This window comes from Accipiter gentilis, chromosome 8, assembly GCF_929443795.1.
Source record: "Accipiter gentilis chromosome 8, bAccGen1.1, whole genome shotgun sequence".
In the NCBI taxonomy this organism is placed as follows: Eukaryota; Metazoa; Chordata; class Aves; order Accipitriformes; family Accipitridae; genus Astur; species Astur gentilis.
The window spans coordinates 20067124-20083544 of NC_064887.1; the positions used below are offsets into that span (position 1 = coordinate 20067124).

Consider the following 16421-nt stretch of genomic DNA (forward strand, 5'->3'; position numbering starts at 1 on the left):
AGACATTTCTTTTTCAGAGCTTACACTAGGAAACCAATCAAGATTGATTACTTGATTGCTGAGTGTACTCAAGAGACAGAAAAGGCTAAATTTAGACACTAACATTCAAATTTTTTTCTCCTTCACTAACTGAAAAGAAGCACATCTAGTTCTTATTCAGACATTTACCCAACCCATGGCACTTCTGAGCAATTAGCTGCTGGAAGGGTTTAGAACCCAGGAGTTAAATCAGCTGAGCACCACCAAGAAAAGTCAATACTTTTGCAGTTTCACTAGTGGCAGCAGGTTCTGTATGTAAGCAGGCTAATGTCTCATAGAACATTCTCAGATGGAAAGCTGTCCTATTTTTGGTCGCAGGCAGCTCCCAGCAGCCACCAACTTGGAGCTGCCATTAGTGTGGCACGCCTGCCACTCCTCTGGAATTTCCAGTGAGGTTCTCTTCACAGAGTTGCCAACTATGGGCAGTCAGGTGGCTTTTTGACACTCTTGCATAACCCAGAGTTCTCCAACCTGCTGCTATGCTGAAGAACGAATCCTGCAGCAGAACAAACGAGGAAAAGCCAGTTTTGTTCCAGCTCCTCTCACCTTCCTCTAAACCCCAGATGGACGCTGCAATCTTTCTGCAACAGCTGTGAAAGGAAATTCAAGCCTTCGTGTCAAGGCCATAAAATCTGCAGTCTGCCAATGGCCTGGCCTCTCCTCTTCCTCCTGGCTCTTTAATGAGCCATCCATCATTAAGAGTTTCTATCTCAGTGAAAGATTGCCTAGCAGTACAGAGAGTCTTAACTCATGTTCCTAAATCTCTTGCTATGTATGGCATACATATCTGTACCACCCTGTAACTTTCACTCTTATTAGTAAGAAAATTTGTAGTGCAAGGCCATAAGTGGGATTAGGATTGCCAGATAAAATGCTGTTAGCTAGATTTTCCAGAAAAAAAATGCTATTTTTGAGACTAAAAATATAAGTAGTAAAAAGCCCAAACCAATAACCTTGAGCAAAAAAAGGGCAGTAAGTAAGGTTATCCAGACTGTGCTTGCTATTTAACTTTTTAAGTTTTTTTTATATTAAACCTTGCTATTTACACTTGTTGATAGTGGTGGGGAGAGATATTTGTTATAAGAGGAGTAATTCAGTGACAGACAACCTAATTAATATGCACAAAGTGCCAAAGGAATTGCTCTTTAAGAAAGCGACTAAAGTACTTTTCCTTTTGGCCTAAAACCAAACTATTGAAGTTATGGCATTAATACATGAAGTACAATCAATATATAAAACTTAAAGAAAGATTCTATTTTTGTCTTTTCTAAAGACACACTTTAGAATCACCTCTAATTTTAGGGTGAAAAAGAATACATTTATATTTCCCCAGACTGCTTTGTTTATAAAACCTTCACTAGGAGCTAAAGGTAAAGAACCTTGCTTTCCTAAATGGAGAAGCTTCACAGATGTGTTAAAGTATATTAACCTTATATTGCTTAGAAATCTGAATTAGACAGGTGAACACGAGATGAAAGTGTAGGAAAAATCCCAAACCTTAAATAATGCAGTCAGAAGACACTGGACAGATAAGCCTCAGATTCTGTAGCAGCACAGAATAAATAAGGATTACTTAATTTTCAATCCTGAAATATCCTTTCCTATCTGGGCATTACTCAGACAGACTAACATAGAATTGTGCTGTTAAGATTCAAGCTCTACTAATTTAAGTAGAGCAAAACACCATTATAAAATAATGACGTATGACCATGATAAAAATAGTACCTAGCAATAAAGTGTTGAGAAGTCCACTTGAGCTCAGGAGGTGCATGAACTTCTGGAGTGATTGGTCACGGTGGAGATCTTCATTCTTTAAAGGCAGCACCCTGCTCACAAAATCAGTGATGGCTTGAGACAGCTGCAATTAGAAACAGCACAGGCACTAGAAGAAATTCATTTTCCAAAAAAGCAAAGTTTATTAACATTGATATCGAGTCTCTCCTAAAACCAGAAAAAGCCCCCCACACTTTTGAACTGTTCATTCAGTTTTTCATTAAGAAGCTAATGCAAATTATGACTGTTACTATTCACAATGGCATATGCTTGCTGCCTGAAGGCAACATGCTCAAGGGATGTGACTTATATCTATAGCATATGAAAATCTGTGTTTTGTTAATTTTCCTTTTGCAGGAACTGACTTCCTTTCCAGCAGGCTCATTGTAAGGGCCATCAAAAATAACTTGGTTCCATCATCAGCACACTACTGAAGCTTAGGAAGACTCTTACAAAGCTCCAACTCAAGAAAATACAAAATAGTACTTTTTTTTTTTTTTTCCCCTAGAAGTTCATACTATTACACGGAAGAGCAATTTGCTGCATACATTTGGGAAGAAAACTCATATATTGTTGACAGAAGACAAGAAAGCAAAACAAGTAGTTTGTTACATCGGTCATTACCACTAGTTTTAATACACAGTATAATAAATCTAAGTACTGATTTTAAATCAGTAGAAATAAATTAATTCAATTTTTACGTTTAAAAAAAATCTAATTTCTCAAAGTTCAATTCTATCTTACAACCTCCAGGACAACATCAGAAGAAAAAAAAGGGTTAAAAAAACCCCTTTGAACAATGAAGTAATTTTTTAGAAAAAGAAAAAAAAAGACCTTTTCTTCACTCTTTCTTCAGCAGGGAAACGTGACAGCTTTTATCACCTAGACCTTGCTAGACAGCACATATTCTACTGTTACAGCTGGAACCACAAAAAGGCATCTGGGTTAGGAATAAAGTTAACCATTTATTTCTCAGCTGATAGCACAGGAGGCTGAAGACAGTCATGCAGTGAAACTGATATTTCTATATTTTACTTTATGTGAGGTAACAGTGAGGCCTAGAAATGAGGTAAGCAAATTAGCATTATATAGAGTAAGGTTTCATATTTTGACTGGCTGCCAACAACAAACAATAGCTCTTCCCTGACTTCATCCTGGCATTTCAGTAAAAGATTCTTGGCCTCCAGACTGTCAACAGCAGTTAGCAAAGGGTCCTTTTACACCTCTTACACCTTATTATCCTCTTACACCTTATTATCAAAAGCTACTAAGAATTTATCTCAACTGAGTATTTCTTTAAACCATTTTCTTCTGAATTTAATCATTACCTACAGTATGCTCCTGTTTTTGCCAAGGAGCCTGAGCTCCAGGGGTACTGTCATATCACAGCCTTCCTCATTACCATCAGGTTAAGAAGAGTGTAACGTGTTCATTAATTCTCAGATCCTTTAATAATATCATGACAAACAACTATCACCCTCCATAATTTTATTAGCAGATTCTTTCAAGTGTATGTCTGCTGATATTGCCTTAGAGAAGACAGACATCTTTCCTACTATTTCAAAACTTAGTTCATAGGAATTTCAATACTTTCTCTAAGCTCCACTTCTTTCATGAAGGTGGCGCAAGTGTTTTTTTCTATTGGAGACAATGTTTGAGAGACTGGAAATTTCTTCTGGGCTTTCTAGACAAATCAGAACTACAATAACTGGAGAAGACAATTTTTTTTCACCCCATTCATTTTCATAAATTATTCTGACAAAATTAATGTCCTTGCTGTTGCTACACTTCCCTTGTGAAAGGCCTGGGAAGTTTGTTCTTGTAACACTTGCCTGTGCAGAAATACAGGTAGTTCAGTACATTTCAAGGACCATCACTCTCTAAGAATAGAGGCAGCAAGATACAAAAGTAACTTTCACAACACCAGTACAGGAGAAAAAAATTTTCGTTCTTCTCACCTGATCTTCGATTTTGTATTTTCTAGAACTTCTAAAATGTCAGCAAGCTGCAAACTCACACAGAAATACATTAAGCTAAATACAACATGACCTTATGTGTATTCAGATTCAGACCTCCAGAGGTGCATTCAGAGAGGTTTTCAACAAGCTCTGTCCTACTTCAACTAATATTTACTAAATCAAGTTACATATTAGTGTTAAATGGCTCATTTCACATCTCCAACATAAATTACCCCCAAGTAGTATGGTCAGATCCAGAAGCAAACAAGCACCCAGTGAACACTGAATTCTTTGTAGATAAGAATCAGTAAGGGTTGAAAGAGACAGTAATGTAGCAAAACCTCCCACCAGCGCTTACGCCAGGCAATGGCTCCGTGTAAGCATTATCACAGCTTCCCTCACTGCCTCGCTGTGACTGTTCGAACTTCCAAGAACAAGTTGATCAGCAATCCAGCCTTCATTATTTAAAAAAAAAAAAAAAGAAGGGATGTGACAGTGTTTGCCTGTTTCTTTCTCCTTCACAGGGCTTTGGGGAGAGCTTTCAGAATTCTCCACAAAACTTTGTCTCACTGAACTTAACAATTGATAGGTTTACACCAGACCACGCTGCAGCTCTGACAGCAGAGCACTGCACTCAGCACACTGCTTCCTTCCCAACGCATTCTCAGGACCTTCAAGCCTCTGCACAAACTGGCCACCTAAACCACTGACTTTAACTTGACTTCCTTCACAAAGGATGACACAGTAACCTCCCTTTTACAAGTGGCTTTGATCTAATTTCTGTTGGACATATGTTCATATAACAACTGAGACTCACCCTGCTGCAATCTTGACAGAGAAACAGAGGGCTTTATAAAGCCAGAGAGGAAAGTCCACTCTGATTAATGGCAGTGCAAAGCAGAGAAACTAGTGCTGCTGCTTGGCTGTAGACTGTGTTTAAGCACCACGACTACATGTGAGGCAATCAGACAATTTAATAGTTTTATTCAGCAAACAAACATTTTAACCCTGAGATTCTAAGCCAAGTTATTTTAAGAAAATAGATCCTTTTTCTGCTGCCCGCATGTACACAGAGACAGCTCTAGCAGATTAAAATAATCTCTCCTAATTAGATTTTTTTACATCACAATTGGATGATGGTAGGGTATATTTGTTTTCTATGTTCAACTACATCAGCTATGCCTGTGACCCATTTTTGCTTTGTAAAGCATGGGATCTTTGAAAGTAAACAGAGGACGCTTATGTGGGGCCTATCGTGTCACATGGGAGGGGAAAATACAGTTCAGTTTATGGAGCGCACTGCATGATTTCTCTGGTAGCTCTACCCACAGTTGCCACTATCACTTAGGGATTTCCTAATGATCTGTAGTTTGTTGCCAGCAGCAGCAAAAAAGGAGGCATTCCAATTATGTAACAGAACGTAATGAAAGTAATGAGTAGAAATAAGAGATTTGGTAATAGGTCTTGCATTATGCCTGCAATAGATATCTGATAACATAAGAGTTCCCTGTGATGTACTTCATGAACATCTACATGCAATACACAGGGTCATATGGTACGTGTGTTCTGTTATCCCCTCACCTACATATGCCATAGTTTAAACAGCTATTTTAAATACCAGCATTTTAATAGTTTTCTTATTCCCAGGCTTATTCCTGACTTCTGACTACAAAGTCAAATCTAGTTCAATGTTGTTTGTCCAGCAAATTATAAAAACATCCCTAGTAAACTTCCCAGCAACACAAGCAAAGATTTCTCTAAAAATAAGAGAATTTAAAAATTATGTGAAAAGATACCTTTGAAAATATGCATATTCCTGTGTACTGGGTATGCTCATGGGCCAACACTTCTAATTTTCAGGAATAATGCTTTTTGGCCTCCAATTTCTTAACTGGTGAAATGTTCTTTAGAAGAGCATGTACTTAGACACAGCCTCACTACAAAGCTAACACAATCAATGCTAACAAAATTTTGCCCAGATGACCTGTAGGAGCATGCGTGTATATATGTATCTTACATAGATAAACAAATACACCTATGTCTGTAGAGGAAACTACACATACACCAACTGGGGTTTTCTGAATTAAGGTAAGTTTTGCACCCACCTATCTTAAACTTCTGCAGAAAATCTAAGTTGAAGGTTTTTAAATTCCTCCTAATGTGTTTCAGAGGAGTGACCTGAAGGACAAGAATGGGAAGTTCTGGCAAGCTGGGGTCAAATGATATTTCTTGGATATGGCTGGTAGTAAAATAGTTAAAGGAAGGAGATGGAAAGTGAAGAAACATGTTGCACTACTTGAATAGACAGCAAAGAACAAGCTGCAAAGAAACAAGTGCACAGAAACTAGCAGAAGCTGGATTATTCACAAGGTTGCTGATATAATAGTTCAAAGGGAGGGCTGACAAGAAACCAGAGAGAGAATAAGAAAAGACCCAGCAAAACTTCCATTATAAAGGTGTATTTCTAAGAATCAAAGACAATCAGAATCAGACTCCTCCACATGTCAAACACAGGGGAATGTGGCATCTTAAACAGATTCTGTAAACGTGCAAACCCAGCAGTGGGCTAATCACCCTAATCTGTGGTTAAACAAGCACAAAGCACACTAACTGCAAACTCAGAAGGCATGTTTGCTACTTCTGACGTAATCCAGTTTACTTCACATAGACACTCTTCTGTCATCCAGCAGCACAAGGGCTGAGGAGTGGGGATTTTCCTTAGCATTCACCTTCCTCATTTTACATTTTGGAAGGTTTAGGATGGCCTTTTCTTCTACTTGTGAGTGGAAACACTTTTCAAGGATCCCACACATCTCTGAATTTAGAAACAGAACTCCGCTCTCCCTACTAAGATAAATGGGCATGCAGATAAAACATTTTATTCAGAAGGCTTGTCTCCAAAGCATCCTCCTGTGCAACTTAATTCTATGTTGATGTGTTTATATAAAATAGCATTGTTTGTAAATATCAGCCCCCCCCCCCCCCCCCCCAACTTCACTAGGGGTAAGTTGAAATGGTTTGTCCCATTTCCCCAACGTATTAAGTCTATCTGTATATTGATAAGTGGGATAGTCCACTAAGACCATAGTTACAGTGAAATAGTGAGTGCTGAGGACCCAGCACCCACACAGTATATGTCTGGGTGTTACTTCAGATAAGCTCCAGTCTGGCCCCATGGACTGAACATGCATTAGCAGCTGCAGCACATCAGATACACTGCTGAAGCACATGTTCCAGTTTAGTCTCATCCAAAAATAATCAAGTTTGAGTGCTCAGAGATAACCCTGTACTGTGAACCACAGTGGTATGTAGAGGTATCATTTAAAAAGTACAAACATGCTCTGAACTAAGTTACCAATGTTAGCACACACACACTGTCTTGGCAGAGCATTTCGTGTCAGCTTTCAGATGGACTCAGTTAGGCCTCTGCTAGACTACAAAAGCTAAAACAATTCATGGATTTGCAAGTAAACAAAGATTTCTTAAATAGAAGCAATAAAAAACTGTAAAACTTACCACAAAAGCTTACCTCATGTGTGAGCACTGCTGTGCTATGGGAAAGAGAAAGGTTTCTGAAGGAATGTTCAGCTTGGCTGCAAAGAAACACATATCTTAGATGCAGTTAGTGCTTGCAGAATAACACTGCTCAGTTGTAAGGAGATTGTTTTAATCCCCTGCCTGATGCAGAACAGCTCAACCTGTGAGTTTAAGGACTCCTGAATAAAAATCCTCACAAACATCCAATATGATCAGCACAAGCACAATGAAATCTGTACTAGGAGGCTGGCATTTCTGAAGGTGTATCTTCAGATCTGAACAAAGCCCTGTATTTGAAAAGATAGTCTCAGAAGGGTAGTTCTGGTAGCATTAGGGGCCCTGCTAAACAAACAGATGTCATGATTAATTAGGTCAGCAATTTATGGAAGTCGGTACTCTGCCAAAGCTTTAAGAGGGATGAGGCAGTGCTTTACCACTTCAGAAAACGCAATTACTAAGCAAATCTGACACAGAAAGGTTTCCTTCCCAGAGGGCAAGCCACAGGGTGCTGGCACTTTGCATGACCCAGAGCCCGTCACCTCTGGTGGGTGGGTGTGATTACTGCAATTCAGATGGGGTGAAGCAATTTCAAACACAAGACCTCGGGAAATCAGCATCAGAACCAGAAGAAACAATAGGGACCATCAGTAACATTTCCAGTCAAAAAGAAAGCCCAAGTCTTTTCCACCAGGCTTAAGGCTCCGCTGCCACGGCCTGTCACGTCCCACCTCTGCCGCGGCCGGTTCCTCACCACCCTGTCCCACGCTGGCAGGAGGCGCCCACCGCTCCCCGGGGCCTGCTCAGGCGCTTCCTTGCACAGAGGGGAAGGCCTCAGTGCACCAGCCCGAACAAAAGACAGCCTTGACGTCAAGGTGCAAACATTTCCAAAAATTTACAAATTAAAAAGTCACAAACTGGCCCGTAAGCCACTGCCTCCCAGCCCCGCCGCAGGCTGCCCTGTTCCCCGGTCTGGCTGGAAGGTTCCGGAAAAACCCTCCAGCCTCTGCACCACAGCCCTTCCTGTGGTGTCACCATGCTGGGTAGCAGGGTCACAACTCTTAAATAAGCTTCAGAGATTTTAATTTCAAAAGAAATGTGCTCACTCCTTCAACTTGTATTGCATAAAAAGAGTCAAAGACATTACAAAGCAGGGACAAGCTTAATTCATCTTTTGAAAGAGATGATTTTTTCATAAAATAATGTGGTTTTATGAGACACCTACTCATAAACACACAGAGGCATGCAGAAAGGCGCTGCACTCTCCCGCTCCCAGCTGAGCCCACCAGTTGCTGCCTGCTTGTGGGAAACATCGAACAAAGACCCGATGCACTTTTAAAAAAGCAGAAGCCTTTCACACTAGCTAAGCATGGAAGCAGATCGTACATAAAGAGCAATATGGTAACTAACAACCAGTAGTAACCAGTATTATGACTTGGTTAAGAAACATTTGTCTGCTTCTCACAGATTAGTATGCGCTATCATAATTCTCCATCTCAGCAGCCTGCTCTGGGAAGTACTGGAGACCCTCCATCCAACTGGATGAAGTCTTCACTACAATTTAAGCTATTAGCATATTCAGTGATAGACATATGCTAAAACACTTAAAAAATATAGTGAGACAATAGATTTAATGGTAGTTCAGAAATCAATTTGCCATCTTGTGGCCCTAATCTATACTGATCAGCACCATCCTTTCACAGCTGTGCTATAAGGTTCTGCTACAATGCCTGTAATGTTTCATTAACACTACTTCTGCTCATCAACCAGTTGTGTGGGGGTCCCCCCCTACTCACAAAGTGGAACAAACTCCCATCTATGTCAAGAAGCCTTTATCCCACCCCTTATTTTATTATGCAACTCACAATACCAGTCTGGGCAGATAGGAGCATCTTCAGCTTTTCTGTAGTATGAGGCAGCTCCCCAAAGAAACAGCTCCTAGTACGGCCAGAACCATCCAGGGGTAGCATGGCCTTTGCCAAAAACGCAAGCCATGCTTCTGCGGAAATGTGACAAGGAATCAGAAGTTCAGCATTGTAAGTTTAATAACTTTTGTTCTGGAAACTAAAATCAGATTACATCCACTGAATACAGCGTGGGATTTATTTTGGGATATTTTGGGAAGAAGGGCAAAGTGAATGGAGTAGGAAAGTCAAGTACATTTTATGTTGTAAAAACAGGAAAGCGAATCTTTGCTTTTCCTGTCATCTGAAAGTCATCTTTGTTCTTTTATCAATAGAGAGTACCATGCTAAAATAACTGTGCTCTATAGTATGTAAGAAAAAGTCAAGCTAATTGTAATCTCATTAAGAAAAGCGTGCCACCCCCTATCCCCAGAAGACAGAGGCAGCAGAGTACTATACTATTGCAAAGGCCAAACGCCTGTATTTTAATAAGTTAGAAGAAATCCAGATATAGAAGCCATAGAGTCACTGAAATGTTAACAAGTTAATATATTTTAAAGCAAATATAACACAGTGTACACATAAAAGCCATTTAATACAAAGTGAAAATCATTAGATGCACCTACTAATGCAGATTTTTGGTTATTTTCAGCTCTTTCACCAAAACTTGGAAACAATGCTCTTCATTTCAGTTACACCAGGCTAAGTGGTGAAACTGATCTATAGCAAGCAAATCACTGCCTTTTCATCACCTGGGAAAGACAGCACCACTGCAACTGGTCTCTCCAGAAGGGCATCCAAATGAAAGGCTGATGCACATTTGCCCCACTTGCTAAGCTATACAAGAAACCAGACGTGCATTGATTGCTGCTTCTGAATAGTAAAGCTCAGTAAGTGCATCCTTGCTGTACAAAAAAAAAAAAATTAAAGTGACAACATAGAAAACTGGCAACAGATAACCCTGTCTGCCTAAAATATACACATATGATACATAATTATGGACCATGCTGGCCAGTATGTAAGTCTGTTCAGGAGCAAAGCTTTAATTGCACGGATTAGAAAACTGAAAAAATGCTTTTACAGAGCAAAGCATGAGCTTTGGTTTATGCTTAGACAGTGAACATTAAACCTTCCATTTTTATTGTAACATCTATTATGAAAAATGGCTCCTTTCAGTGCTACATGCAACAATTGTTTCTCTGTGCATAAGCACTCCATTCCATACAATGAAATGAAGCTCAGTGTCTTATTCAATGAACTCATTAGCTGTATCTAGACTGGGAATGCATTAAATCTTTATGAAAAGCTACTGAATCACAAAAAGTTTGACTTTTTCCTTCACAACTCCCAGCCCCCTCCCCCCCTTTTTAAAATGCTGCATATATAAAAATAACTCCAATATGGCACAAAAGTGGGATTCTCAAGGGAAGGCAAGGGATAAAGGGGCAAAGGGAAGCATCCACTGGCAACATCAACAAATTGTATACAGTCCAAGAGGAATTTGCACCCTATACAAAATGAGCTTCCCTGTGTTCCAGTTCTTGGATCCTTTTTGGTCTCAGTCTCTGGTAAGTAGGCTTCAGATCTGTGGGGTGAATATCCTCTGAGCTGGTTTTTTGTTCATTTGTGTTTTGTTCAGGATCACCTGATGGAAGTGCAGAGCTCCTAGCCAGTTTCACAGTATTATCCTGGTGAAGCACAGAGCTAGCACTGGTTGGCGCACAAGCTTTAGCAAAAGAGCCCTCTTCATTTTGTTTTGATTTGTTAGAGGGTGGTTTATAAAATGTCCCTGGGGGTGGCTGTAATGTTCTTGGTGCCCTGAAGGCAGCAAGAGGATTGGCATCAGGACCATTCCCTTCTGTTGCTGTCCTTCCTGACCTGACAGAAACAGAATATGGCTTACTAGGAAGAATGGCATTAGCTGCATTGTTACCAATGCTGCACAATGAAGATAAGGCACCTGCAGTTCCACTCTCAAGTGCTCGGTTCTCCTGTGGGACATTAGTCACGATCATTGCTGTCCTTGCTGTGATATCATACTGCTTATATTGCTTGTCCCAAGTTTTTCGCAGCATTTGGGTGTCATAACAAGGAAATCTGCTGCAGGTATTAACAGCAGGGAGTGCCTTCACCTCTGAAACTTCTTCAATAGTAGGGCTTCTGCCAAGTTTCTCTGGACTTACTGCTCCTGCATTTCGTGAATTTCTTTCATTCAAAACACATGGAGGAAGTATTCGGTCTACAGGTAGGCTCACAGGGCGACTAGCTGGTTTTGTCCTTGGAACCCGCAATGGAACTTTGGTAATCTGACGGTTAGGTTTTGCAGGAAATAAGTTAATTTTACAGCTGTCTTCACCTAGAGAAACAAATGAATCATTGTCTCTCTCTGAAGCTGGACTCACAGCATCACCTAAAAAACACACAAACAGATGTGATGATCTTTGCACCAAATATAAAGAGAAGTCAGCAAGACTTTTGCCAACAGAATATGAACTTTATTAATAAGCCCTTGACAGTTGGTATTTTAACAGGATAACTGGTTTTAGGTATACCTTGTATATATACTAGGAGTATGCTACTCTAACCAAACATTAGCATTTCAATAGCAGTGAAACCACAAACTGTACAGATGTAACCAAGGAAAAGACCGAGGAGAAAACAAGCCAAGAGACACTGCACTTTTTTTTTTTTTTTTTTTTGGCTAGTGCTTTCCCATCCTTGAATATTTTCAGTTTTAATATGTTGCAGAATGTTGCACCGTTAATGTACAGGACATGACCGAACTGGTAACACCAGTTGAAAATCAGTATAATTAAAAGTGATCATGTATAGTTATTCATAAATAAAGTAGATGAAATCACACCTACATTAAAACAAACCACTGTAGTAGCACAGGCAGACAAACAGAAAAAAAAATATCTTATAGAATATTTATAGTTAGGTTAGCAAACCTGGCTTTTTTGGAGCAGAAATATTAATATCCAAAATGCTGGTAGCTGATGATTCTGTCATAGAATTACTCTTTCCAGAGCCTTCTGGTTTAGTTCCAGTGAATGGCAATGATACGCATTCTGTGGGAAAACAATGGCCAAAACATGTTAATTGCTGGATATTGGTTTGCAGTAGCACAGCGGATTTCAGAAATCCAGTCACAGCATAATTATCTTTTGTTGTTGGTTTTTTTAAAAGGGAGAAACCAAAACACTGTTGTATTCTCTTACCAAATACTTTAAGCTCCGATTCCATAAACACATGTTTCTTGAAAGCCTTTAGAAAGATTTAAGTCTCTATTCCTCTTACAAAGATAAACAGTATATCAAGCAATGATAAGCAGGTTTTATCACTTGCTTCTATCTAAAATGAAGAGCTGTATGCACTATAATTTAATGTATCCATGACTGCTTATTCACCCACCCCTTAATAAGGCTTAATAAAATCACACTAACCAGTTACAGATGTATCTACTTGTTCTTTTGTACTGCTATTGTTCGATTCCAAAAACAATGCAGCTGTTCCTGAAGCTCTGCTTTCACTTGGAGCTATCAGAATACCCTGTAAACAGAAGTCAGAGCAAAAGTTAAATAAGAACTCAAGAGGAAAGGCACTCCTTAACAAACCAACCCACCAAGATTTAATAGAAGGATGGTCTGGAACACTGAAGCATTTGACACAGAAGTTAAGATCGCACAGGTAACATTGCAGCAGCACAAGAAAAAGTCACTCACTTCCTTTACAGCAACAAATGACTTTCTCTGCTGCTGTGGCTCCCTCTCTTCCGGTGATAAAGCAACACTGACTGTAATGGCAGTTTCTTCAGACTGAGATGTGCTGAGAAGTGGTTTCAATGAAACATCAAATATCTTTTCATAGTATGTTATGAGCAGCTCCACTACCCGCGCCTGATAAGGGTAATCCACAAGTGACGACAAAGAAACTGTAGCATCTGTTTGACGTGGCCTGATCAGAGTTGGACCAAATATTATGCCAAGGTTGCTGGCTGACATTTTATTTTCATCAGACTGTTCTGTAACCCTGCATAAAGAGGGAAAAAAAATCCCAAACCCCAAGAGTTAAGGGGTTTTACTACTTCAGAAATATTTAGACATAATATTTTAATATCTAAAAGAGGCTAAAAGACAATCTAAAAACTGCAGGTGGAGTTTGGTAGGCAGGCAGAATCTTCAGTGCAGGCTGCATTTAACAGCAGCTTGGACTAAGCACTTCCCACACAGGGTGTTTTTATGTCCTATTTGGTTAATGTTATTTGTAGCTATTTAGCATTTCTGAGGTTGGGGAAAAGGACATCTCTCTCATTCTCAGTAATAATACAGCTGTGGCCCAATGTTACCCATTTTTATTGGTGGTCATCAGCTTTGTACATCCTCATCACACATCATCATACAATCCAGCATTTGGAGGACAAGTGAAATGTAAACTGAAGAATGGTTATTAACAGACACGATACAAGTTTCAATTTTCCACTAATAGCCACCAAATCACTGCCCTATCTGGGTCATATCCTGATTTAAATCATACCTAGGTCCAGGCAGCTGCCACTAGTTATTACTGGCTGACCCCAATGCTAGCACTAGCAGTAAATCAAGAATAATGGAGCTCAGCTCTTTCCCTCTCTTTCTATTTCATATTCTTCTCTCACCTGAGAACTCATTACACTAGAAAAAGAAACAGAAACAGAACAATGTCTTTTAAGGCATATATGACTTCTTCCTCTACAACCATCAAAAGGGTACAAGGGTTTCCTAGTACACAGCATGTAGCAGTTCATTTTTCAACTTCAGTTTGCATTTAAAGTCTTTTCTCACCTGTGAAGGTGTCCAATAAGGTACTGAAGAGTGTTATAGTTTGGTACAGGCAGTTGTTTCAGAAGATCTTTAATTTTAATGATGATCCTATTCAGTTCAATACAGATTGACTGTCTTTTCTTTGATTTGGGGCTAGCTTGTTTAGCATCCAATTCCTCATTAACAGTCTGGCTTTCTTTTGCAAGTCCAATGAACTCATTGTAAAGTCGAAACAAAATCAAGGGTTCCGGAAGCTGAAGAAATAAGAACGTTTCAGAAACATACTCAAGCCTGAATTTTAACTTCCTTGGTTTCCTTCCTGTTTTTCTTCAACTTTGGTCTAGCATATTTTCTTAGATGAAGACATTGTTTAATCCATGTTCATTAGCCCAAACCACAATTTGTCAAAACCAATCCCAGGTAACTAAACCACTCCTCCCTACACCTTTCTCTGGAAATCTTTTGCTAGCCCTTTCCTGCAATAGCTTCAAGACTAAGCACTTATCAATACAGGTACAGATTTCAAGAATGTGATTCCTGTGAGGAAGGGTGTTACACTGCAATGCACAAATACCATGATAATAGATCAGTTATTTATTTTTCCAGTCTTTGATAGTGTATTACATGTGGTATTAAGTTTGGTCCATATTCCGTTTTTAAATTGGATTTTAGGCTATGTAAGATTTGTTTTTAATTGTGATTTAAGTATTCTCTCAGTATGAAAATGAATGTTAATACTAATAATAATTAAAAAAACAACAAACAACCGAACAGAAAACCCCCAAAAGACAAAAACCTCAAACCTGACCTATTTGCATTGTCCCAGCTTAGACAAAAGCAAAATGTAGGAAGACTAGATAAAAACTCAAAATAATTCATTTTAATAATTAGTCTTAAATAGGGTTTAACTCAGGATTCTGTCTAAAAATGTCTCAACTGCATGTTTCTACCTAAAAACCACACCAACAGATCAGCTACAAAGGAAGTAATAAGACCAGAAGAAAACATGTTATTTGACTTTTTTTTTTTAATTATGAGCCCTATTAAAAATACAGCAGTGCCTCAAAACTGATACCCCAGTATAATGTATATAATATGCTACCTTTTTACTTGAATAAGTAGGCAGAGTACATATCTGTAATTTTTCAAAAGCACTTAACTTAATGATGATGATCATAGGATTGGAATGCTCATCTCTGACAGCCAGCGTAAGGAAGAGGACAGGACCATGCAGCTAAAGATTGTTCCTTTCACGGTTAACAAGTTTTCAGAGTGTCTCAGTAATTTCACTGGGCAACATCCCAGCCTCATTTTTTCAGATACATACTGAAACTGTTTTGGAAAACTCAATCATGAAGTTTTAAAGCTCCATTTCAAAACAAAAAGATGGATAATCCCTCCATAATGAACACATCATCATGACGATTGTGTTTAATGAAGTTTTTGTTAGCATATATTAACAACAATATATTAGCATCTGCCTGCGCATGGAGGCAAAAATTATGGGAATGTTTTAAACTTCACATAAGACAGGTAAATTTAGTAACGGGAAAGGTTTTAAAAATTAAATCTTCACTACAAGTGTATAAAGAAAAGCTTGTTCTGTGTATGGTACTAATATTTAAAAAGACATTATGCCCATGTGGAATACAGATTGTAATACCAGCAGCTTTCCCTGCCCCTGTCACAGGCTCTATGTGAAAATAAAGAAGCCTACTGCAAACATACAAGGCACTCATTTAATCTTCTGCTGCAGGACTGCTGAAAAGGATTTTTTTTTTTCCTCTTGTACTGAAGAAATATGCTACACTACTTTGGTTTTTCATCTGATCTCTCAAGTACATACCTGGCGGAGATACAGCTTGAGAACATTACTGATATCATGTGCATAGAGTTCTGAAAGCTCGACCAAATCCTTTCCATTTTCAAAAGCTTGACAAAGCTTTTCAACTCTTGATTTGGCTCCATTCACACGATAGATGCCCTGAAATTAAAAGACCAGCACAACTCTATTTTAACTTGAAAGGCAAGTGTAAACCACAGATGAAATCAACAGCACAGCATTAACGTCTTAGTTGGTTTTTTTTTTAGAAGAAGATTTTCATACTAAAGTTTCATAAACAAACTTGACCATACCTTGACATTCAGCGCTCTGCTTTCAATTTCTGACGTACACTTTTTGATGATGAAAGGAATGCCATCGGGAACATTTTTAGCAGCTTGGGCAAATTCCACTCCAAACAAGTGAAGCCTTCCATGAAGTTTTTTGTGCCCACATTGAATAGCTAAAGTCTCTAAACATTTTTTATGGCATGCAAGTGAACACTATGGGGAGGAAAAAAAGCACATGGTTTGATACAATCTGACACCATAAGAAATATCTCTGCTGTTTGTCATCCCACATGTGAGCA

The 16421-nt window shown here is 39.0% G+C and overlaps 2 protein-coding genes across 6 annotated transcripts in view; both read right to left on the minus strand.

Annotated features, from left to right (window-relative positions):
- ABCA4 (ATP binding cassette subfamily A member 4) overlaps window positions 1-8054 on the minus strand; it is an 86774-nt gene extending 78720 nt beyond the window's left edge. For 3 of the 4 annotated variants that reach the window (XM_049807312.1, XM_049807311.1, XM_049807308.1), the window contains exons 1-2: window positions 7300-7404; window positions 1765-1897 (exon numbers count right to left, since the gene is read on the minus strand). The gene's annotated coding sequence lies outside the window, so the exon portion shown is untranslated. Of the gene's footprint in view, window positions 1-1764; window positions 1898-7299; window positions 7405-8035 lie in introns of those variants that run through there. The other variant, XM_049807310.1, reaches the window with a different exon arrangement.
- A 1318-nt stretch (window positions 8055-9372) lies between these two features.
- ARHGAP29 (Rho GTPase activating protein 29) overlaps window positions 9373-16421 on the minus strand; it is a 54874-nt gene continuing 47825 nt past the window's right edge. For both annotated transcript variants that reach the window (XM_049807314.1, XM_049807313.1), the window contains exons 18-24: window positions 16147-16335; window positions 15857-15994; window positions 14032-14264; window positions 12934-13240; window positions 12655-12760; window positions 12160-12279; window positions 9373-11618 (exon numbers count right to left, since the gene is read on the minus strand). In XM_049807314.1, coding sequence (XP_049663271.1) covers window positions 10717-11618; window positions 12160-12279; window positions 12655-12760; window positions 12934-13240; window positions 14032-14264; window positions 15857-15994; window positions 16147-16335 — 1995 coding nt within the window. In that variant the 3' untranslated portion in view covers window positions 9373-10716. The remainder of the gene's footprint in view (window positions 11619-12159; window positions 12280-12654; window positions 12761-12933; window positions 13241-14031; window positions 14265-15856; window positions 15995-16146; window positions 16336-16421) is intronic.